This window comes from Bos indicus x Bos taurus, chromosome 7 (genome assembly GCF_003369695.1).
Source record: "Bos indicus x Bos taurus breed Angus x Brahman F1 hybrid chromosome 7, Bos_hybrid_MaternalHap_v2.0, whole genome shotgun sequence".
NCBI classification, from domain to species: domain Eukaryota; kingdom Metazoa; phylum Chordata; class Mammalia; order Artiodactyla; family Bovidae; genus Bos; species Bos indicus x Bos taurus.
In genome coordinates, this window is record NC_040082.1 from 87,623,549 (window position 1) to 87,648,049 (window position 24,501).

At 35.4% G+C, this 24,501-nt stretch overlaps 1 protein-coding gene across 8 annotated transcripts in view; it reads right to left on the minus strand.

The window, feature by feature from the left end:
* Positions 1 to 24,501, minus strand: part of RAPGEF6 (Rap guanine nucleotide exchange factor 6) — a 227,900-nt gene that overhangs the window by 38,654 nt on the left and 164,745 nt on the right. For all 8 annotated transcript variants that reach the window (XM_027547054.1, XM_027547055.1, XM_027547058.1 and 5 more), the window contains 4 exons: positions 18,736 to 18,976; positions 12,231 to 12,388; positions 3,332 to 3,572; positions 847 to 1,230 (listed from right to left, as the gene is read on the minus strand). In XM_027547054.1, coding sequence (XP_027402855.1) covers positions 847 to 1,230; positions 3,332 to 3,572; positions 12,231 to 12,388; positions 18,736 to 18,976 — 1,024 coding nt within the window. The remainder of the gene's footprint in view (positions 1 to 846; positions 1,231 to 3,331; positions 3,573 to 12,230; positions 12,389 to 18,735; positions 18,977 to 24,501) is intronic.

Genomic DNA, 24,501 nt, shown 5'->3' on the forward strand with positions numbered 1-24,501 from the left:
AGTACTAGAAAGAAATCATAATTAATTTTTGGGAGAGTGTGCACAGATGGAATTAGTTACGGTAGTTATTATGCTACCATATACAAGTACATGACCTTTAAAAGGACCACATTACTACTACCCTCCACCTTTAAAATTAGACTTGTTTTAGGAGGAATCCTTCTGTGATCAGCATTGTGCTGGATGAGGGTCTGAAAATAAAGTACGTACACCGAGATTCTCATAAGTGAAGAGAAGGAGGAAGGTTCCCAGAAGCTCATGTAACCACCAACACTTCCTGGGTTTATAAACTTTGAAGGATTTTCACAATTCTAATGTCCCAGCTTGTCTGAGTGGCAACACATTCAATGATACCTCATATAGTCTGTGAGAAACAGGAAGAGGTCACCAAATGGTTGCATTATTTGTTGCTGCTGTGGTCACTTCAAAATAGCAGTTTTAAATTACTGCATTAATATCACCAATTTGTAGTGCATTGATTTTTCAATGTCAAATCACAGTGAATCAGGTACTGCCTGATGCACAGTACAGAAGTCTGATGATAAAGACCAGGTATCAGGCATATATCCAAGAAGGTATAATCCCTCATGGGGGAGAAATGAAGAAAACTGGGCAGGGAACCACCTCTACTTAACAAAAAAATGTTTAAGTGACTGAAAGATGGAAGAAACAAAAAGAGAAAAAAACAGTATCACCAAAATGGAAAATATGTTCAATCTAACAACATTTATATAAAAATATATTCATTGAACTTTTCTTCTCCTGCTCATTTAATACCTAAGAAGAAAACCAGCTTCAAGTTCAGTATCATGACAAAATCATACAGAAATATTTGTACAAACTTACCTTATTATTGCAAACATGGAATTGAAGTTCTTACATTCTCGACAATGAAGTGCAATTTTAATAAAATGTTTAATAATCTTCATTCGTTTGAGCTGATTTGATTCAGTTAAAATCTCTGATGCAACCCAGAATGTCTCTTGGTTTACAATGTCTTCAAATTCTTTCAAGTGAGTATTTCCTGTTTTGGACTCTAACTTAAAAAGGTCATCAATATATTCAGTAGGCTCAATATTACGAAATAAATCAAAGTCCCTCATTGACAGCTGAGTGGCCACCTCAATAGTACTTAGTTGTAGCATGGACAGCTGGCTTTCCTTAACTAGTTCTTGAGCATCTTCATCTGAACATAGGGTTTCTGTTTCCATGTTATTTTTCAAATAATACCTAAAAGGAAAAATGGCTTTTATAAGTGATTTCACATTTATAAGAGCACTTTTCCTCTTTATCACTGTTGTCAAAACATCACTATAAAAAAAAAAAATCATTATACTATTAATAACTTTTTGTCACAGACAGGGGTGGGGATGATTTGGGAGAATGGCATTAAAACATGTATAATATTATATAAGAAACGAATCACCAGTCCAGGTTCGATGTAGGATACAGGAAGCTTGGGGCTGGTGCACTGGGATGACCCAGAGGGATGGTATAGGGAGGGAGGTGGGAGGGGGGTTCAGGATGGGGAGCACGTGTACACCTGTGGTGGATACATGTTGATGTATGGCAAAACCAATACAATATTGTAAAGTAAAAAATAATAATAATAATAAATAAATATAAATTAAAGAGGTAAAAAAAAACCTTTGTCAGAAATGTCAGCAGAATATTCATTTAAAGATAAAATGGAAAATTAACATTTTAAATGAGAAGACTTTGAAGAAGTTGTTCTCTTATTCTACCATTTAACATCTATGAATTTAAAGTGTAAAAGTAACGTTGATTATACTGTAAAACTTAATGATTTTAAGAAATTATTCACATGTTGTGTGAACAATCATGTGTATACTCTTGAGAACCAAAGCTTTAATGAGGGCTCTATAAGGATGCAGGACACATAATAGGTACTATACAAAATACTTGTTCATGGACAGCATGAGTAAACTCCTGAATCAAGACTGTCTACAGTTCTATTTGGAAGGTGTTGCTGTACTCACTTTCTTCTTAACTTGAAATTTTCAAGAAAAGCAAAGAATGAAACCCATACAGAACAGAAACTTCCATTACTGATTTCTCCCTTGATAAATCCAAAACTTCATTCCAGCAAATGGCATTGATCAGTAGCCACAAAAAAGATCTTCATTTGCCTTTCATCTTTTTAGATGAACAATTTTATGACACTTAAAAGCTCAGAGGCAAGTAAAGAATTCATAATTAGAAAATATCTTCTACAAGACTGTTGCTGCAGAAGAGGTTACATTTTGTATCACAAGTGGTTTTTACTTCAGTCTTTTCTATTAATAATATATAGCTTGATCTAAGCCTGAGTTTGTGTCCATCTATTTTATATTGTCAAGGAACTATATTTATTTTTCTTCTGCCTTTAAACTATTCACATGCCTAAGAGATTACCATAAATAATGAGTTGAAACTCATACTGTAGATAATAAAATTAGATCTAATTATGTTAGGTTTATTAACTGAATTCTCTTAACATTCCTCTGAGGTTGGTTCTATTACTTTCATCCCATTTTATGATGAGAAAATTCAGGCACAGAGGTACTAAATAACTTGCTCAAGATCACATAGCCAGACCAGGGATTTGAATCTGGGCAGTCTTGCTCCAGGATCCATGCCCTTAACCACTACATACAGTCAGCAAAAGCAGAGTTAACCTATTCTCTCTTAACAGCAACCATGATGGATAGTCATTTTAAGGTTTCTAAGGATCTCATTCCACATATGAATCTGGGTTTGCTAAAAAGATTGTATTATTGCCAGAAAAAAAATCACTAAAAAACAAATGCTACTGAAACTATCTTCTAGTTGATCAAATAATTTTCAGAGCACATTTAAAACACTTTTAGAGTTTTAATATATCATAAAAGGAAAAGTACTTAGAAGAATTAGGTAAATATGGCTTCTTTTCCCCAAAGTACATACTGATCATTTAAAAAGCAAATAGTATAAATTAACATACATATATATACTCAGATACATATAATAGAGATATGTATCGTCTCCCTCTGTAAAAAACAGGAGTTGGACTATACCACTGGTTCAAAGGCTTTATTTTAGCAGGAGGGCTAAAATATTTTTATCCTTTCTCCCACTTCTGGGTAGCACTTACGAGTGCTAACACTCTTAAGATTCCATTTACATAATTATGGAGACAACAGAAGGCTAAAAAAAGAAAAATACTATGTTAATTTTAGAGAGAACTCAGTGGCCCTAAAACATGATGTTCCTATTTAACATTATGTCTTTTAACATGGAATCTTCAAAAACACATGCAGAAATCAGTACATTCATTAATAAGCACATTCACCTTCCATTGAGCTGAATTCTATCAGCTAATTTGGAGAATTGGTCTGGAAGTCTTCTCTGTTTTATAACACCCTCAGGAGTAACAGAAACTTCACAGAGAGAGTATGTGTCAGATGCACCAGTCAAACCAAATTCATGAATAGCTTGACAGACAACTTCTTTAGCTGTAGTGTCTTTACTGATGATAATGTAGCAACTTTGCTGATCTGCTTTGAAAACTCTTATAACTTGATCAGGAATATCTGTATAAATACAAAACAGTATTCTGTTATTTTACAGAAACTGACTCAAACTCTTCAAACAATAATTTAGAAGACAATGATCTCTCTAAACAGTTAAATATATATTTCTCTTTCAAGGATGTTAAAAGAAATCATAGCTGCACTTATTAATAAATCAATGTATCTTTTCTGGTGACAAAATACTAGTATATGTTCACAGAAAAACACCAAGAAAAAGAAAATAAAGCCATACTACGCATATGATTTGAAAGCCATGAAATTTTCATTTTTATAAACATTTTAAGTCATTAAATATTCTTCAACAAAATTTTTTATGGAGGCATAGGACTCCACAATCTGTATTTTATAATCGGAAATGAACCAAATCCTGAATCATAGACAGTCAGCTTGCATATCACGTTCCTTTATCATAAGTAAATTATGATAAATAATTTCCCTCCATCTCAAACTCTCCCTGAAGATAAACCTTTGTAGTCAATCTGATTTATTTCCTCAGGGATAATCCAAACCAAAGAGAAATGTTGAGTTAGAGGGCATGCATATGGTTAGGGTTTTGGAAATATACTTCTGAACTGTTCTCAGAACATTATAATGTTTTATCATCCTAGGGTACAAAGACAGCAATTTTAGTCACATTCTTATCAAAACTGTTTATGAATTTTTTTCCCCCATTTTGAAAGCCCTCTGCATTTCTTCCTCCAAAAATGTGTCATTATTTTGTATTTCACTTCTTTAGTTCATGGTGAAACTCACTGGTTTAATAAAACATTATTCCTTTTTAAAAATATTTTTTGTTATTCTTTATGCTTTTTCCTACTGAATTATACTAGGTGCCAATACAATCTACTATAAAGTGGCCAATGTCTTTTCAGATTTTATATTTATATATTTCAGCACAGGAAAATTTAAAATATTCATGTGGTTAAATCTCAGTGTTTGTGATGTTTGCTATTAGTAGATTAATCCTACTTTAAAATAAATGTTCATGTAATACATACATGTAAATAATGATATTCCCCCCTCCTACTCTACCTTATTGCTTTTTCTATTCATATGGCATTGGCTAAAGCTTCCTGAACAAAGCTTTCTGAACAATTAGCCCATATGATGACAGTGGGCTAATTTTTAATGTAATTAAATTTAACTGAAAAGTGATTTTACAACACAAACAACTGCTAAATGTTTCCTCATGATAATAAATTATAAAAATTTCTTCCATTTTTAATTAGGAAAAATGTATTGTTGTGGATATTTCTATCATGTGTGTAATGGGGGTGAGCTAGGGATATTTTGGTGGCTCAAGTCACTGTATACGTTTGTGTAGCATTACCTTCTTAGCATTGTATACATTGTAAATCTAAGAGAAAAGAAAAATTACAAATTTGTCTCAAAACCACCCGAGGCATAATTCTAGCTAAATGAAAGAGAAAAGTAATGAAACAGATGTGGGAAGAAATAATTTCACAGAATAAAGTTATCAGTGAGTCTACAACACAAAAAGACAAAGACTGACTCTCAGTATTGGAATAGTCAACTGAATACATGTGAATACAATTCCAGGAAAAGTATTCTTAGCCGACAAATGTTGACTGTTCTGGGTTTACTGTCAAACTGGAAGCACAATGCTTCATCTATTCAGGCCCCTTTTGTAAGATATATGCGCCAAACTGCCTTTTTTTGAGGTATGCAAAGATCTGATTCACCAAACACCTCTTTGCCTTCTGTTCATACATCTCTGAAAATGAGTCAGTCCCTCAGATGTTGCTGACATTAGGTTTCTAAGTCTACAGGCATAAGGTAGGCTCTTATGGCATGCTAACGATATGCTTCTCTATTCTGGGCTAGAAAATGCAGGAAGTTGGAAATTTCAGTTTTCCAAAAGAAAGATACTGGACAAGAGTTTCATTATCCCTTTTAACCCAATAAAAGGTGTCAAACAACTACTACTATTATCTGTATTGTTCCTATCCTCTTCACAAAAATAGGTCTCAGTCGTCCAGGGCTTAGAGGTAGATTTGTTTACTAGGTTTTTGGGGGTTGAGCATCTGCCAGCCGAGCTGGCTGACCATGAGGGAATGGGGAGATGCTCTGATTCTTTTTACTAATTTCTTCAGAGAAATTTATTCAAACAGACAGATTGGCAATTTGTACACATTTCTTCTCTTGCTGCTAATATACTATGTACGATGTCAGGGAAGGAACCCTGTGCATCCTTCCAAACACTGTATTCTGTTACATTCTCTTATATTCACACTGTTAAAACCATTTGTTTCACATGCAAAGGACAAACTGTCATATAGTCATATAAGAAGGAATCAGGCATTATAAATGGATAGCTCTAGAACAGATCTGCAAATGGAATTACCCAAAGGATATTACATAACCCAAATCCTGGTGAATTTGCCAAGATAATAAATGCCCATTTTGAAAACCAAATTTGAAAATTTGAGACACATTAGAGGAAAAAATATCTCCACACTGGTATCAGTGTTGGGGTAAATCTCTCTTTCCATTTTAGAACTGTTACCTGTATAATACATATATTTTCTTCACAAAAGTATTAGTGGGAGGACACTGTAATTAATGCTAAACATAATATTTGAAACATGGCAGACACTCACACATTAAATGATTAGTTAAATGATGAATATGAAGTTAGAATAAAGTTGAATCAAAAACAAAAATGATCTAATCATTTCAAATTTTAGGTATGAAGCTAAAATACACATAAAAGTATAATCCTGTAAGAAAAACAGACATTTAACAAGAATCTTGGAGAAGTACAGCATTTATTAGTCTTATAATTAATATTCCATATTAAAATTCTTACATAATCAGTTCAGTTCAGTTCAGTTGCTCAGTCACGTCCGACTGTTTGCGATCCCATGAATTGCAGCACGGCAGGCCTCCCTGTCCCTCACCATCTCCCGGAGTTCACTCAAACTCACGTCCATTGAGTCGGTGATGCCATCCAGCCATCTCATCCTCTGTTGTCCCCTTCTCCTCCTGCCCCCAATCCCTCCCAGCATCAGAGTCTTTTCCAATGAGTCAACTCTTTGCATGAGGTGGCCAAAGTACTGGAGTTTCAGCTTTAGCATCATTCCTTCCAAAGAACACCCAGGACTGATCTCCTCTAGAATGGACTGGATGGATCTCCTTGCAGTCCAAGGGACTCTCAAGAGTCTTCTCCAACACCACAGTTCAAAAGCATCAATTCTTCGGCACTCAGCTATCTTCACAGTCCAACTCTCACATCCATACATGACCACTGGAAAAACCATAGCCTTGACTAAACGGACCTTTGTTGGCAAAGTAATGTCTCTGCTTTTGAATATGCTGTCTAAGTTGGTCATAACTTTTCTTCCAAAGAGTAAGCGTCTTTTAATTTCATGGCTGCAATCACCATCTGCAGTGATTTTGGAGCCCAAAAAAATAAAGTCTGACACTGTTTCCACTGTTTGCCCATCTATTTCCCATGAAGTGATGGCCAGATGCCATGATCTTCATTTTCTTTTGTTTTTTTTTAATTTTATTTTTAAACTTTACGTAATTGTATTAGTTTTGCCAAATATCAAAATGAATCCACCACAGGTATACATGTGTTCCCCAGCCTGAACCCTCCTCCCTCCCCATACCATCCCTCTGGGTTGTCCCAGTGCACTAGCCCCAAGCATCCAGTATCGTGCATTGAACCTGGTTCATTTTCTGAATGTTGAGCTTGAAGCCAACTTTTTCACTCTCCTCTTTCACCTTTATCAAGAGGCTTTTTAGTTCCTCTTCACTTTCTGCCATAAGGGTGGTGTCATCTGCATATCTGAGGTTATTTATTGATATTTCTCCCAGCAATCTGGATTCCAGCTTGTGCTTCTTCCAGTCCAGCGTTTCTCATGATGTACTCTGCATATAAGTTAAATAAGCAGGGTGCCAATATACAGCCCTGACGTACTCCTTTTCCTACTTGGAACCAGTTTGTTTTCCATGTCCAGTTCTAACTGTTGCTTCCTGACCTGCATACAGGTTTCTCAAAAGGCAGGTCAGGTGGTCTGGTATGTCCATCTCTTTCAGAATTTTCCACAGTTTATTGTGATCCACAGAGTCAAAGGCTTTGGCATAGTCAATAAAGCAGAAATAGATGTTTTTCTGGAATTCTCTTGCTTTTTTGATGATCCAGCGCATGTTCGCAACTTGATCTCTGGTTCCTCTGCCTTTTCTAAAACCAGCTTGAACATCAGTAAGTTCACAGTTCACATACTGCTGAAGCCTGGCTTGGAGAATTTTGAGCATTACTTTACTAGCGTGTGAGATGAGTGCAATTGTGTGGTAGTTTGAGCATTCTTTGGCATTGCCTTTCTTTGGGATTGGAATGAAAACTGACCTTACATAATAGGTAAATGAATTCAAGAACTGAAATTCACATATTCCATACTTTCAACCCAAGGCAAAATTTCTAGTGTTAAGTAAAATTAAAAAGTGAGATAAAGACACATGTTTTGACCCTGTTGTTGTTATTTAGTTGCTAAGTCGTGTCTGACTCTCTTGCAACCCCATTGACTGTAGTCTGCTGATGACGTAACAGGTACTCCATAAATATTTGTATAGTGATTAACAATTTAAAGCAGAATGAAGAGGCAGTCTTTTGCTGCCTCTTTGTTTTTTTAAAGATCATCTAAAATACCTAAAAAGTTCTTCCATTTTTAATGTCTGACCCTGATATTATACTAAAAATAGAAAGAAGAACTTTTTAGGTATTTAAGATGACCATTACAAGAAAAACAAAAAAAAAAAGGAATGTCTCTTCATTCTGCTTTAAACTGTTAATCACTGTACAAGTATTTATGGAATACCCGTTACATCATCAGTGTTTCAGATGATGAAGCTAAAGTAACAAATGAGATGGACAAAGTCTCTGTTTGCAAAGATTTGCTTATATTCAAGAGAGTAGGTGGTGGTTCAAGGAAAGACATAATGATGAAGTAAATAAGACAATTCATACGGTAAAAGTTCACAAAGCAAACACAAGTGATGAGTATAATGACATGGATTAAGGACTGGCAAACTCATTCTATGAAGGGTCAAAAAGCAAATATTTTAAGTTCTGGAGGAATTTAGATAGACAGAAAATAGATAATATTTCATAGATATTTATGTAACAAGAAATTTGACAAAATTCAAAGTATATTAATAATGTAAATCTAAAACATGTAAAGATATGTAATCCCAGAGGTTTAGGCAAACATCCACTAAAACAGAACTGGTTAAACAGAATGTTCAAGATATTGTGGCAGAATACATCCTGCTGCAGAAAGGCATTTAGGGTGTATTACTAGGTGAAATGGGCTAAGTGGAAAAAAAACTATATCATTTGGGGTGAAAGAAACAGTACATACATTTTATGTGCTCTGAAATTTCTGAAAGGATACAGACGCAAATGAACAACTGTTAATTCTGGAAAGCAGAGACTTTTATATTTTATCCTTTCTCTGCAAATAAAAACTGTAATATATGTTCCTTTACAATTCAAAATTAGTTAAAATAACTCAGACTTGCAATGCAAAATGAGTATGAAGTTTACTAAATATTAAAGATGTCAAATTAAAAGTTTGTGCTAGTAAAGGAAAAAGAGTAAGCAAAAAGTTCCATATGCAAACTCAGAAAAAAAAAATCAGTTTTCAAATACTTTTAGCTACACTCTGAATTATTTTAGGCCTCATGTCACATTAAACCCCAAAATTCTGAAACTTTTTACAAGTTAGAGAACAGCATGTATACACTGATTCAATGGGTATAAAAGACATATATATTCAAAGAAAATGGCTAAAAGAATATATGCCAGTTTATACTGGCAACCTTTGAAGTGTATGGAGTTCTGCTTCCTACTTCATTCAATTCTGTATCATCTGACTTTTAACCATATACTAAAACACTACACACAAACATAAGCAAGAAAATACCGTAGTCTTCAGGATACTTACAGTACAAACCAACAGCTGTAGGCAGCAAAAACAAAGCAAAACCATAAAAAAGTCAACAAACAAAAGCGAAGTATTAAACAGTTCTGTAGCTTTGTCCTTACTTTCTAATAACAATTTAAAATATGAAGCAAAAACATAACTGAGATGTAGACTGATAAAAGTTAGTCATACTTGGCTGATGTCACACGTGTACTACAATATACATATGTGATGTACACAGCTAACCTAAAATTCAGTGCTGTCATTTATGATTCACCAAGCTGAATTTGGAATTAATTGGTAATAAATATTTTATTCACCATAAATACAAACAGCACTGCAGAAGGCTTTAAATAAAGTTGCTCATTTGGAGATTTAAAAATATAATTTTAAGTTAAATTCCTCTTATATGTGTTCATGCATATTGCTGATATGGACAAAGGCTGCAGACTGAGCTTTGCAGACTGACTTTCTCTGAACAGACAGTAAAAGGGCATTCCAACACTTTCAACATGTTCTCAAAGAGGGAATTATGCAATCAATCTTGAAGAGCATATCCTCTTCAGAGATCAGAACTGTAAACTTCAGGGTTTACAGTTTCTAAATTTTAATAATTCCAACCTCTTTCGTTTCCCTAGCTAAATCCCCAAATTCTCTCTCCTCCCCCTTCTACCCATTCTTTACCTCCCACCCTGCCTCACTTCTAAATATGCCAGTGGCAAAAATACAAATGTACATCAATAATTGTAAGTCAATCAAGTTATAAACCATACATCCCTAAACACTTGTCTTATGAAAGTACAGATGAACATTTTGTTTGTGCTTTGGTAGTGTTTAAAATTTTATTTGTGAATGCAGTGTAAGAAATACTGCTATGAACATATGCACACAGACACAGAAATAAATTCCCATACTACCACATGACAACGTCAGACAGACAATGATAATGTGCTAGAAAAGCAGAGAGCGATTCTGTATCAGAGGGACCTGAGATCCCCAGATGAGGTAACACTTGGGCTCAGCACTGAGGAATAATAAGTTTCCTGGGATATGCAAGGAGAAAACACCAGAGGTAGCAAACAATATGTGCACAGAAAGAGAGTTCTGAAGGTACGTTCCATACTCAGGAGAGACAGAGAGGTAACAGTTTGGAGAATGGTATAACAGGAGGCTAGAAAAGGGGTTTATAATTATGCTGTAAAAACTGGATACCAACTGTTATTAAGTCACTGTGTTTAGGCTCCAAACCTACAACTACCCTGCTACAATGGGGCTAGGACTCTGCAAACCATATTTTTTTCTTGCCAAAAGGGAGCACCAGAGGTAGACTGCAAGGTTACAGGAAGAGACCTGCTGCCTTATTTTCTTATGTGTGGGTATGTGGCTCCTGTATTGCTTAAACGATACTCCTTCACCCTGGTGGTGGCATTTCCTTCATGCACCAGAAGCTGAATCCACTTTGCAGCTTCCTAACTGTGACACTTTAGTGCTTGCTTTCTTACCTTTTTATGTAAAACAGTTTACTTTATACTTGGTAACAATATCTGGTATTAACTTCTGATCAAATACATGGAGTGCTTTCCATCTCACTACTGAATCCAGAACAAATAGAAATCACTAGACATTTCTAAATCAAGTAACAGCTCATCAAAACCTTCATTCCAGAACAGGGGTCCTCAGCCTGCAGAACCTAATGCCTGATGCTCTGAGGTAGAGCTGATGTAATAACAACAGAAATAAAGTGCACAAAAATGCAATGTGTTTGAATCGTCCCTGCCCCCTTCCACAGGAAAACTGTCTTCCAGGAAACCAGTCCCCCGTGTCGAAAAAGCTGGAGACTGCTGCTTTAGAAAGAATGCTGGTAGTCACGTAGAGAGTAGGATGTGTCAAAGACAGATCACTGGGCCTAGGAATCTCTCGAAACAGGTGAAGAATAACAGAATTCTTCCCTTTTCCCACTAGCTGTTAGAGCTTTAACATCAAAACTGAAGCTGATCCCAACTATATGCATCTTTGAGGAGGTGCTTTTTTCCCTCCTCTCCTTGGATCAAATATATACCTCAGTTTTTAATTGTATGCATCTTTTATTGAAAACCATCTCAAAGCCATTCAAATAGTAGATATATAAATAATTCTTCAAAATGTTCCATCCTTATAAAGAAATTTTAGGTTACATAGTTAAATGACAATTTCTGCCTCTGAGCGTGGATACAGAAAAATAAACTTGATGCCCCACAATGAAAGTCTGAACATCAATGAAAAAGATACTATAGTACTTTAACAATATTGGATGTAACGAAAACATTACAGGTAGTGGAGAGAAAAATCAGTGTTTCTAAAAAACTGTTAACACATTTCTGTACATCACAGAGGAAGGTAAGTTAGACAAGTTAGATTAAAATAATTTGCTTTATTCCTTTCCACACTCTGGTTAACATGTTTCTTGATTGAGAAGAAGTATCCCTGCTTTCATCCACTGCTTGGATTAGGGTTACCAAAAGATACGTACTTCTCTTTCATACTGAAAGTACCATCACTCCAGTTTAGAGAAAAAGACATAATCTTCTTTTTAGTGTTTCTGCATTAAGTCAAAATATGGAGGTGAAAAAAGAGGGCTGCCAGCAAATCTAGTATTTGTTACACATGGCTCAACCATCTATTTATCTACTCAGTACAAATATGGCTGTATAAAATAAGCAACAATTACCTGAGGGATTAGAAAAATCCAACATGCTGGTGGTAGGCTGGAGGAGGTCGGGGCTGCTGGATGAGAGTGTTCCAGGGATAGGCATGATGGCCAGACTGTGCCTGCAGTGTCTCGTTCCCACAATGCTGTCATCCTGTGACTGGCTCAGGCCTCCATCACTTCAAAAGAATGCCACATATCACTTTAAAATATTTGAGAAGCCTTTATAGTAAACATTTCTGTTCTCTGTACACAAGGCACAACAGGACCAATTCAAAGTGGTGATTTTAAAATAGTATAGCAATTAAAAAAAAACAGGACAGGTGTAATACTGAAAACAACACTAAAATTTTTTTAATAATTATACTCAAATAAAATTTAATTTATACATCTAGGTAATTCTATTACAGCTGACCCCTGAACAATGCAAGTATGAACCAAGCAGGTCTACTTATGCACGGATACTTCTCAGTGGTAGTAAACACTACAGTACCACACAGTCCCTGGTTGGCTGAATCCACAGATGTGAGGAACCACAGGTGTGTAGGGCCAACTATAGATTCTACAGGAATTAACTCCTGTGTTTTCAAAGGTGGGATCTACATGACACAGAAATGCTTGTATTTTGTATTTAGTTTCTGCTGGTTTTGGTAGAGAAAATCAACCTGAACAGGAAGTTCTTGAGATCTGCCAGCTTCATTAGACACTAAGACATGTATCCAACATACAGCACAGCCACACCGCTGTAAGGTTCTTCCTTTCGAAAGAAAAGCTTGGCAACCTTTGAGGCAAAGGATGGAGTTGGTCTGAATCCAAGACAAAAACATGGCAGGTTGTAGAAAACAAGGGGACTAGGCTCAAGTGACAAAGTAAGATAGGTCTTCAAACACATGAGGAACCTGGGAACTGCTTCAACCACCAATTACACAGAAGAGAAAACAGTAAGATGATACAGAAAAAAGCAGCAAAGGACAATGGCGGTATGTGACAAACAGAAAGCAGAAGAAAAAAGGGGACCAAGAGAGAGAGAAAAAAAATTTTACAGGCTCTAGTTTATTCTAAGGGTGCATTATTTCTTGTGTGATCTCTCAAGTCTAATTACTTAGCTGTTCCCTAGATGAGACAATCAAAACCAAAGCAGAAAGCCAGTCACTGAAAGTTAATTCCCTTTAAAGGTTTCAAAAATGAGTAATATTTATTAAATGGCCATATTAAGCAAATACTCTTCCTTTAAAATATTTCAGAGGTGTTAAACAGGCAATTCTAAAACCAAGAGAAAAAATAAAACCAAACATAACCCTGTTACTTAAGGTTTAGATACCCCTCAAATTCTATAAAACACAGGATAAGAAAAACAGTTCTATACAAACATAGGACAGCAGTGAAAAGTAGACATCCATTAGCATCAGCAACCAAAATACTACTTATTTCTAAGCACTGGTTACAATGTTTTAGGTTAATATTAATTCCCATCTATATATATTTTTTTCAGTGTAGCATTCTACCCAGTATTTGCTACATATACAAATAATTATCACAGAATACTTACCTATGATCTTGGGATGGATTAAGATCTGAATAATATAGGGTACTTCCTAGATATGTTAGGAGTTAAAAATAGGACTTAGGCAGATTAGAAAACTATGCAAGATGGAATTTAGAGGATTGCTAAATAAACAGCTAAAGGACTGTTAGTAGCCAGACAAGGAAGAGAGCCAGGATAAGACAAAGAGAAGTCAGGGAGAAGCATGAGAACATGGGAAAAAAGCATAGTTAAGTGTTTCAAGAGCAAGCTACGTCAAACAGACCTAGGTTATTAGCTGTGTGACCTCAGGGAAATTTCTTTGTTTATTGGTTACCTCATCCAAAATTGTGAATACTATTGATCCCCTAGGACTATGGCAAAGATTAAATAAGGTAATGTAGGTGAACATTTTAGCACAGAGAAAAATAGGATTCCTACTTTTTAGAAGATAGTAGCACTTTTACTGAAATAAAAATAGAACAATACATATCTAGAAAGGATAATTTTTATTTCTGCTAAGTTGGTTCCTTATAATTAGGGGTGTATCCCTAAAGATCAGAGCTAAATAGCTTATGATAAGAGGAAAAAACAGGGGGGGGGGGCCTTTCGCACACATTTTATAGTTTTGTTTAAATATTTCAGCAACAATTCATATTTGCTGCTGCTGTTGTTTAGTTGCAAGGCCGTGTCCAACTCTTTTGCAACCCGCATGGACTGTAGGCTGCCACCAGGCTCCTCTGTCCATGGGCTTTTCCAAGCAAGAATACTGGAGTGGGTGGCTATTTCCTTCTCCAGAGGATCTTCCCAATTCAGGGATCAAACCCATGTCTCCTGCATTGGCAAGTGGATTCTTTACCACTGAGCCCAGGGAAGCCCTACAATTCATATTACATAAATAATAAAGAATTTTTAAAAATACAAGTCTTTCTTTGATTTCTGAAAACAACCTGCCAGTTCTTCGACACAGTCAGGTAACTAAATCCAAGGAAGCAAACTGTTAAAAAGATTAGCTGTTTCTACTAATAATCAAAGTCTAAACAATTTTAACAATATTAAAAAGTTACAATTTACTATTTAGGGGAATTGGCTGTCACTTGCAATAAACTAGAATTTACTACAGAGACTGAGAAGTACATGAAATACTAAAAGTCTTTATCTCTCTTACTGATGTTATTTAACATTACTTTTGCTTTTTAATAAGCAATAGATATGACACAGAAAAGCTATAATTAAAGCTGGTAACAAATTCACGGTAACTAAGGTGAAAGCATATATAAATGAAAACTATACTAATGTTATGTACAACCCATGCTATGACATGAAACAGTATCAAATTGGCAAAATATCCATGCTTGTTTGGAAGCCGAATTAATAATGCCTATTTGCAAACATGTCATTTCTTACCAAAACAGTCTCCTGAGAAGATGATGCAGTAACAGAAACAAGATAGTTTTGAAAAATTCCTCAGTAATGCTTGATACTGAATTTACTTAAAATAAAACTATGTTTTAGTTTCAGAGTATGAAACTAAAAAGGCTGCATAAACATCAACAGTTTGCAAACAAAAATAATACCAATATTAAAAGCAAACACAGTGAAAGCTAACAATAAATGGAGAGGAAAAAAATTAACTTCTAATAACCAAACAAGGCAAACTACTTCCGGGACTGTTACAGTGAATTAGATACTTGACTGGGCAATCCATGATTAAAGAAAACAAAATAAAAGCTATAATTAAAAAATAATAGGAGATCAGACTTCCTGATTTTCAGGTCAAGAAAATTCACATTGCTATGTCTTAATTTGAGGATATTATTCAAAATCAGTTAGACTTTTTTTTTCCACTTGCAATTTTCAGGAGCATTCTTTCATTTTAAAATTATGTCATGGTTAGATATTTGGGGAATTACTGAGTCTTATCTCAACTACTTACTCCTTCCTTATATTCAGTATCTTTACTCCTCTTACAGATGTGGACATTCTCTCTTACAGTATTTCCATGACAACTCTTGTGCTGCAAAAGCCAGAGCCAAGTGCCCATTCCAAAAAGTCCAGACAGAGAAGCCATACTGAAAACTGTGGAATTAAACTCATGAAAAATTCTTCCTAATTAAAAAATAAATATTCAAACCAAAAAAATTTTAAATACAAAAAACAAGGAAGCAAGCAAGAAATGGAAAATTTACCTATAAAGCTACTTAGAGAAAACCATGATCAACCTTTTCCTTCTAGTCATTTCACAGTAAATAGCACAATTTATTTAACCAATCTCTTGTAGCTGGACATCTCCCGAAAATTTTGCAATTTTATTTTACTATGGATAAAGAACAACTAATGATGATGATGATCATTTTAATTTTTGGCCTTGCTGTGCAGTTTGTGGGATCTTAGTTCCCTGATATGGGGTTGAACCTGGGCCCAGAGTCTCAGGGCTGTGAAAGCGCTGAGTCCTAACCACTGGACCACCAGCAAATTCCCTATTCTTGATTATTACTGATGCAGAACATCTCATTCGTGTTATGTGCCTACTGAACTTCTACTGATCTCTGTGTGTGCATGTGTGTGTAGCAAAAGAGGTTGTCTGAATTCATCTAATGATTAAGTACCAAGAAATATGACATACATTCTCAAAAATGCAAAGTATCTAACCTAAAACAAATTCGTTTTCCTTGCAAAACAGGGTCCAGTAGAAAACTGTTATGATTGCTACCAAAATAATCTGGGTTTTTTGGGGGGTATTTTTACAGTTGAAATTATTAGCATTATGTTTAGAAGAGATGACCAGTTTAATGTTAACTCCCGAAAGGCAGCATTTTATTCATATTTTATTCACAGCCAACAAACTCCTGCTGCCACAAGGGAGAGACTCAATAAATGCTTGCTGACTAACAACAAAAATCCCTCTGAGTTTAAGTAAAATAATTTGTACTAGATCTTTCATTTTGGTGGGGTCCTAATATAAACAAACAGTGCTTGGACACACTCAAAAGACTGCTCCCAGCCAACTCAATGTCCATGCCTCCTGCTGTAGGCAAAGACAGACACCAACTAGAGTGACCAATTCCCACTTCCTAAAGGGAAACACTATAGAGATGAGATACTGATTTAGATGCCTGACAACTGAATAAGCTGGGTGAAACCTGACAAACTAACTGCAATCATGGTGTTCTCTGGCTTTTGATGACACATGTCACAGGTATGCCACAAAGTGTTCAAAATGAGACTCTGTTACAGGAAATACATGTTTTCCAGATCAAACACCCCAAGGGCTTCTGGAAATGGAACTCTGGGCATTACTCCTGAGGAACTCCCTGTGTGAATTCTTCTCCCCTCTGATCCTCCATTCCTCTCCCTTTTCCTCAGTGTGTTCATGCAGACTTCTGGTCATCCCAAACTGTCTCCAATCTCTTCAGTGTGAGCTGGTCCCTCTAATAATTTCATTATTGAAATCTCATTTGTGAGAAAAAGTTTATTCTTATATAAAAGTGTTTCCCATGCTGCTATCATACTACAGTATGCTCATATTAAAAGAATTTTGCTAAAGCTATGATTTTTTTAAAGCCTCAAGGAGAATAGTCACTCAAAAAAGAATGACTAATAAATTTTCTAAAAACAAGAAACATTATGAACACAGCTCAGGTTGTTTCAATTTTCTGTGAGCTCCAAATTAAATGAAGAATAAATATGCTTCTCAGAGTTGAAAATAAAAACTGATGAAGCATTTTCTGATCAGGAAATTCTTATAAGAACTTTAAGTAAAAGATAAGAGCTGACATTCACCTTGTTCCTAATTAATCTTGCTGTTATTGCTATACTGTGTTGCACCATCAACCCCAAATCACTACCACAGATAAAAGATCTTGAAAGAGTAAATCTTACCACATCACATGTCTTCGATGGCCCCCTATTATGACATGAAGTCCGTATCTTTAGCATAATATTCAAAGTCACTCACTAACCTATCTATCATGCTTCATCGTTAGGTATGCACTGAGAAACACAGTCTACCCAAATCTACCAAGCTTGTTTCTGCCTTTGTACATATCAAAATAATTATCACCCTGTAATGGACCACTTGCTAATTTTCCATTTTAGATGACCAGCTCTTACAAGGGTAAAAAACTCGTTCTACTTTCACTATTTCTATCTCTGGATATTGTGCCTAGTTTATAATAAATGTGTGAAGAATAAAAGGTTCCTGCTATGAATCCCCTAAAGGCAGGGACGACCTCTTTACAGCTCTGTAATTATCACCTGGCACAGTACAAGGAACTGTCAAGAGCCAAACTCAGTATTTTCTTTGAATATGCTTTCTTTCCTTTCACTGATTCATTGCCTTAATTCAGCAAATATTGAGTGACTACTATGTGCTAAGTACTTTATTTGATTATAACTTTTCTGATTACTTTAGAAAGTGGACACTATAAAATATACACAGATATAGTATGTATTAGAGCAATTCCCAGTCATGACACTGGATTCATTTTATCAGTATTTTAATGATTTAATCTGCATTTAAAATCCTGAGGTTCTATTCAGATTTGGTGATATTTTGTTTTGAAAACAAATAGATTTGATTAAAAAGGTTAGCTTTAGAATTCAAGAGGGAATAAATAGTGCAATAAAAGGAAGATTTGAAAGACAAAAAAAAAAAAAAAATAGTGTCAGTGAATACGTCTCAAGTTTTAAGATGTCCAAATCTGTAGATAATGGGACTGACATTGGACCAAACGTATACAAAAAAAAAAAGATTTCATAAAATAAAATGAACAGTCTTTTCTAAAATTCAGATCAAGGTTAATGGAAGACTATATAATCTAACAATGATATCTTCATGGAAGTGATTAGACATTTAGAATTTATTCTTATTTATGGATTGCTTATAGATTGCATGATGCAATAGCTGTATAAAAACTAAAAGTGACCCAACTTTCCTTTTTCCATAAAAAACTTTATAGTCAATAGGAACATGCCTATATTACAGAGATTGTAATTACCTACCTAAAAAGTTTTGGAGGCAAGATACTAAATCGTGTTTTATCCAAAATTTTCCTGATTTTGTTTCTTCCACCTGAAACGGTATTTGCTTTTATTTTCTTATTTCCTTTCTCCTGTGATGTCTGTTCAAGATCTCCTGGTACATCCTGGATTGAGTGGCGATTACTTTTTTTTTCAGCAATTTTGGGAATATGAGGAACACCAGATTTCTCTTGTTCAGTCCTACTAAGTAACTCTTTGAACACTGTGGAAATAAATGTAAAAAACTGTCATGTCTTCTCATTAGGAAGTTTTTATATCAATGACAAATTTTAGATAAACACAGTTGTCTTCTATCATCTGGCCTTTCATAGCATTATTCATTAAATCTCACTGCATTATAAAATTTACACTCACTCTTCATTAATCAGCTATATTCACTTTTCATCTTTTATACCTGACTGTAATTCTGATGCTGACCAATAGTGATCAAAGAAATTCACTGGTGAAAACAGAAGCAAAGTGGGCAGATTGCCAGCATGTTTCAAAAGCCCAAGGGCTCCTATTTAGGTAATGAACAATATAATTGCTAATCAACCCAGATTTTATAGAAAAAGGTACTTAGATTCTATTATTTATATTTTATCCCTTATCATTTGAGATGAGATGTAAATACTACAAGTCAGGCCTTGTTTTGCAAACTTTAACCATCAAAATACAAAAAAAGGAGAAGAGCCCTTCTGGACCTGCTTTTACCAGAAACAAATAATATTTAATTTTGTAATATATGACAATTCCCTCAATGTAACATGTGTTAGACTTAAGTCACTCAGCAAAGTGAAAGTCACTAACAAGCATTTACTACAGTGGTCTGAAGTAAAAAACCAAGCATTTGTAGATAACTTTCTATCAATCCTAAGTCTGGTGAGTTATATTTCATCCTCAAGGAGGGTGCAAGCACAATGGAGAACTTGCCTTTCCAGCAACCTCTTTGCTGAGATCGTTTTTCACCTTGTAAGAGGGCCTGTACCTCCCTGGGATGAGATAAAACAAAGATAAATCCTTATAAAGCTCTATATCTAGAAGTTTTAGCTGTCTCATTTACCAGTTAGGAAAATCTATGTGAACTGCTTTTCATTAACTAATGTCACAGCAGTTATTTTTTGGCTGTTCCTATCCTAAATGTGTTCTCAAAGAAGACAGATCAACTGCTAGAGGGGAAGAAAAAAAAAAAAACAACTAAAAAGATAAATGCTAAAGTAGAAGACAACATTCCTGAAGAGGGATGATACCTGGGAGGGATGGTGGCTGCATACTTTTGAACATGCAGGTCTTTAGCCACCTAAGACTCAGACCTCAGCTTAACAGGAAGTACAGCTATGAGTAGTATGACTCTGTATCTTTATAAAAGAAAAGCTATAAATTATATAAATGTACCCACTGAAATCTCAAACACAGAAAATTGTCATCTTTTCTGTTGTTTGTGGAATAAATCCATAGTTTCCTAGAACATCAAAGGACTTACTAGTAAGACTCAAGTAGAGAGAGCCACTGAAACATTACAACATAAATAGCTTGGTATTTAATTATTGACTTGACCATTTTAGAAAGTTTCAACCAGGATGATATCACATTACCAAAGTACATTGCAAGCTTATGAAAAGCACATTTTCTGTCTTCAAGAAACTGGAAACCTTTAGGAGACACCTTTCAAAGATAGGTCAACTTCTAGAACTAACACCAAAAAAAATGTCCTTTCATCATAGGGAAATTGGAATGCAAAAGTAGGAAGTAAAGAGATCCTGGAGTAACAGGATCCAAGTTTGGCCTTGGGAGTATAAAATGAAGCAGGGCAAAGGCTAAGAGAGTGCTGCCAAGAGAACACACTGGTCATAGCAAACACCCTCTTCCAACAACACAACAGAAGACTATACACATGGACATCACCAGATGGTCAACACCAAAATCAGACTGATTATATTCTTTGCAGCCAAAGATGGAGAAGCTCTATACAGTTAGCAAAAACAAGACTGGGAGCTGACTGTGGCTCAAATCATGAACTTCTTATTGCGAAATTGAAACTTGAATAAAGTAGGGAAAGATTTAGGTCATTCACGTATGACCTAAATCAAATCCCTTACAATTATATAGTGGAAATGACAAATAGATTCAAGGCATTAAATCTGACAGACAGAGTGCCTTAAGAACTATGCAAGAGGTGGTGATCAAAACCATCCCCAAGAAAAAGAAATGCAAAAAAGGCAAAATGGTTATCTGAAGAGGCTTACAAATAGCTGGGAAAAGGAAAAAAGTGAAAGGCAAAGGAGAAAGGGAAAGATATACCCATCTGAATGCAGTTTCAAAGACGAGCAAGGAGAGATAAGAAAGCCTTCCTAAGTGAACAATGTGAAGAAATAGAGGAAAAAAATAAAAAGGGAAGATGAAAGATCTATTCAAGAAAATTAGAGATAGCAAAGAAACATTTCATGCAAAGATAGGCACAATAAAGGACAGAAATGGTATGGACCTCACAGAAGCAGAAGATATTAAGAAGAGGTACCAAGACTACACAGAAAAACTATACAAAAAAGATCTTATAATAACCCAGATAACCAAGATAGTCTGACCACTCACCTCGAACCAGACACCCTGGAGTGCAAAGTCAAGTAGGCATTAGGAAGCACCACTACAAACAAAGCTACTGGAGGTGATGGAACTCCACCTGAGCTATTTCAAATCCTAAAAGATCATGCTATTAAAGTGCTGCATTCAATATGCCAGCAAATTAGGAAAACTCAGCAGTGGCCACAGGACTGGAAAAGGTCAGCTTTCATTTCAATTTCAAAGAAAGGCAATGCCAAACAATGTTCAAACTAACGCATAATTGCACTCATCTCACACACTAGTAAAGTAATGCTCAAAATCCTTCAAGCGAGGCTTCAACAGTAAGTGAACGGAGAACTTCTAGATGTTCAAGCTGAATTTAGAAAAGGCAGAAGAACCAGAGATCAAATTGCTAACATCCACTGAATCACAGAAAAAGCAAGAAAATTCCAGAAAAAACATCTACTTTTGCTTCAATGACTATGCTAAAGCCTTTGACTGTGTGGATTACAACAAACTGGAAAATTCTTCAAGAGATAGGAATACCAGACCACCTTACCTGCCTTTTGAGAAACTTGTAGCAGGTCAAGAAGCAAAAGCTTGAACTAAACATGGAAGAACACACTGGCTGAAAATTGGGAAAGGAGGATGTCAAGGCTGTATATTGCCACACTGCTTATTTAACATATATTCAGAGTACCTCATGTGATATGCTGGGCTGGTAGAAGCACAAGCTGGAATCAAGATTGCGGGGAGAAATAGCAGTAACTTCAGGTATGCAGATGACAGCACTCTTATGGCAGAAAGTGAAGAGAAACTAAAGAGCCTGCTGATGAAGGTGAAAGAGGAAAGTGCAAAAGCTGGCTTAAAACTCAACATTTAAAACACTAAGACCATAGCATCTGGTCCCATCACTTCATGGCAAATAGATGGGGAAATGATGGAAACAGAGACAGACTTTATTTCTTGGGCTCTAAAATCACTTCAGATGGTGACTGCAGCCATGAAATTAAAAGACTTGCTCCTTGGAAGAAAAGTTATGACCAACCTAAACAGCGTATTAAAAAGCAGAGACATTTCTTTGCCAACAAAGGTCTGTAAGTCAAAGCTATAATTTTTCCAGTAGTCATATTTGGATGTGAGAGATGGACCATAAAGCAGGCTGAGCACTGAACAATTGATGCTTCTGAACTGTGGCTTTGGAGAAGACTCTTGAGAGTCCTGTGGACTGCAAGGAGACGAAAACAGTCAATCCTAAAGGAAATCAACCCTGAATAGTCACTGGAAGAATTGATGCTGAAGCTGAAGCTCTAATACTTTGGCCACCTGATGCAAAGGGCTGACTCATTAGAAAAGACCCTGATGCTGGGAAAGATCAAAGGCAGAAGGAGAAGGGGATGAAAGGACGAGATGGTTAGATGGCATCACCAATTCAATGACATGAGTTTGAGCAAGCTCTGGGAGAAGGTGATGTACAGGGAAGCCCTGCATGCTGCAGTCCGGGGGTCACAAAGAGTCGGACACGACTCAGCAACTTAACAACAACAATGCAGCTTTTTAAAAAAATTCACTTTAAGCCACATGGTAAAAATAAAAATGCTTTTTTGAGCTAAAGTCAAGATACTGATCCATTCCAAAAATATTTACTGACTTTTGAATAGTCGAAGACTATGCTTGTTGTTTGCAGATTGTTTCAGTTATGAAATATACAATCAGTCAATGATAAATGGATTGGAGAGAACACAACTAGAGGAACTAGTTAAGACAGCAAGAAAAAGAAAATCTTCCTTCATTAAGTCACCATGTAAGAAGAGATCAGTGAAGTGAGTTGATTTTAACTAGGCAAAGAGAATAGGAGGAGTAATTCTAGGTAGAGGAAATCTCAAGTTTAAAGCACCTACGGCAGAAGGAAAGTTCAAAAAAAAAGATGACTGAAGAACAAGGTAGAAGAAGGGCCTGATAAAGTTATTGTAAGGTGTTTGAACTTCCTGTTAAGAGCAACAGGAATTTGCGGGCAGCAGATATCTCTGGCTGCAGAGTGTAGGTAAGGTGATTCAAGAGTGTACAAGGTAGCTTGTATCTTTACTGGACTTACATATATAATATTAAGTAAAAATCTGCATCACATGCTTTGTAGATAAAGAAATGATTAAGTTAAACTAAAAAAATAGTGAGGAACAAGAATTAATGGATGGCAAACAAACATAATTAGAAAACCATTAAGCATCAATATTAGATATAATATATGAAGATGAAAGTGCCCAATAATAAAAGAAATGCTTAATAAATTTGATTACATAAAAACTAAAGATTTCTTAGTCTCTCTATATATGCGTATATGTATTTACACACACAAACCAAAACAAATGAACATGGAAAGTCAAAAGAACCTGGGGAAAATATGTGCCACCTTTAGACAAAAGAAAACTTTTCTTTACTTATTAGACATTCAAACAAATCAATAAAAGATGAATAACTCAACATATAATGGACAAGTGAAAAAGACTGTTTATAAAAAAGAAATGTTAGCACATAAAAACAGTGTTCAACTTCCCTCATCATTAAAGGCAGTATATCAGAAACTAAAAAGTTTATTAAACCCACTGCAGAGGCATTCTTATACACTGATGAATGAAGTTTATAAACAGACTGGGGAACTTTAGGAAAGTAAAACCAAAGTAACTATAAAGGTAATTCCACTCAGAGAACTTTATCTTATAGCTATATCTACATAAACATAAAAGATAAATACAAAGGATATTTATTACATCATTGTAAATAGGAAAAACTATGAACAATCCTAAAACATCCAGCAACATGAAACACCAGATCAACAGATTATGGTAACAGTGTGATGGAATTTGATGCAGTAACAATCATAAAAGAAAGAAACTGGTACGAACTCCTGTGGCAAGGTTTAACACACTGTACACACAATGCGGTCCCACTGGGCGTCTTTCTTTAGTATACTTTGTAAAACATGCATATATTACTTTTATTAAACAATTAAAATGCTAATCATAAATCATCTGAGTGGTGGGATATTTACAGATGTTAGAAAGTTGCAGAAAGTAAGAGGAATAGATGAATGCAAACTCCAGAGCAGGAAGAGGGTAAACAGAGATTGCCAGCTGTTTTCTTCTCTGGGGACATTTGCTGAGTCTAAACATAAACATGAAGTGAGGA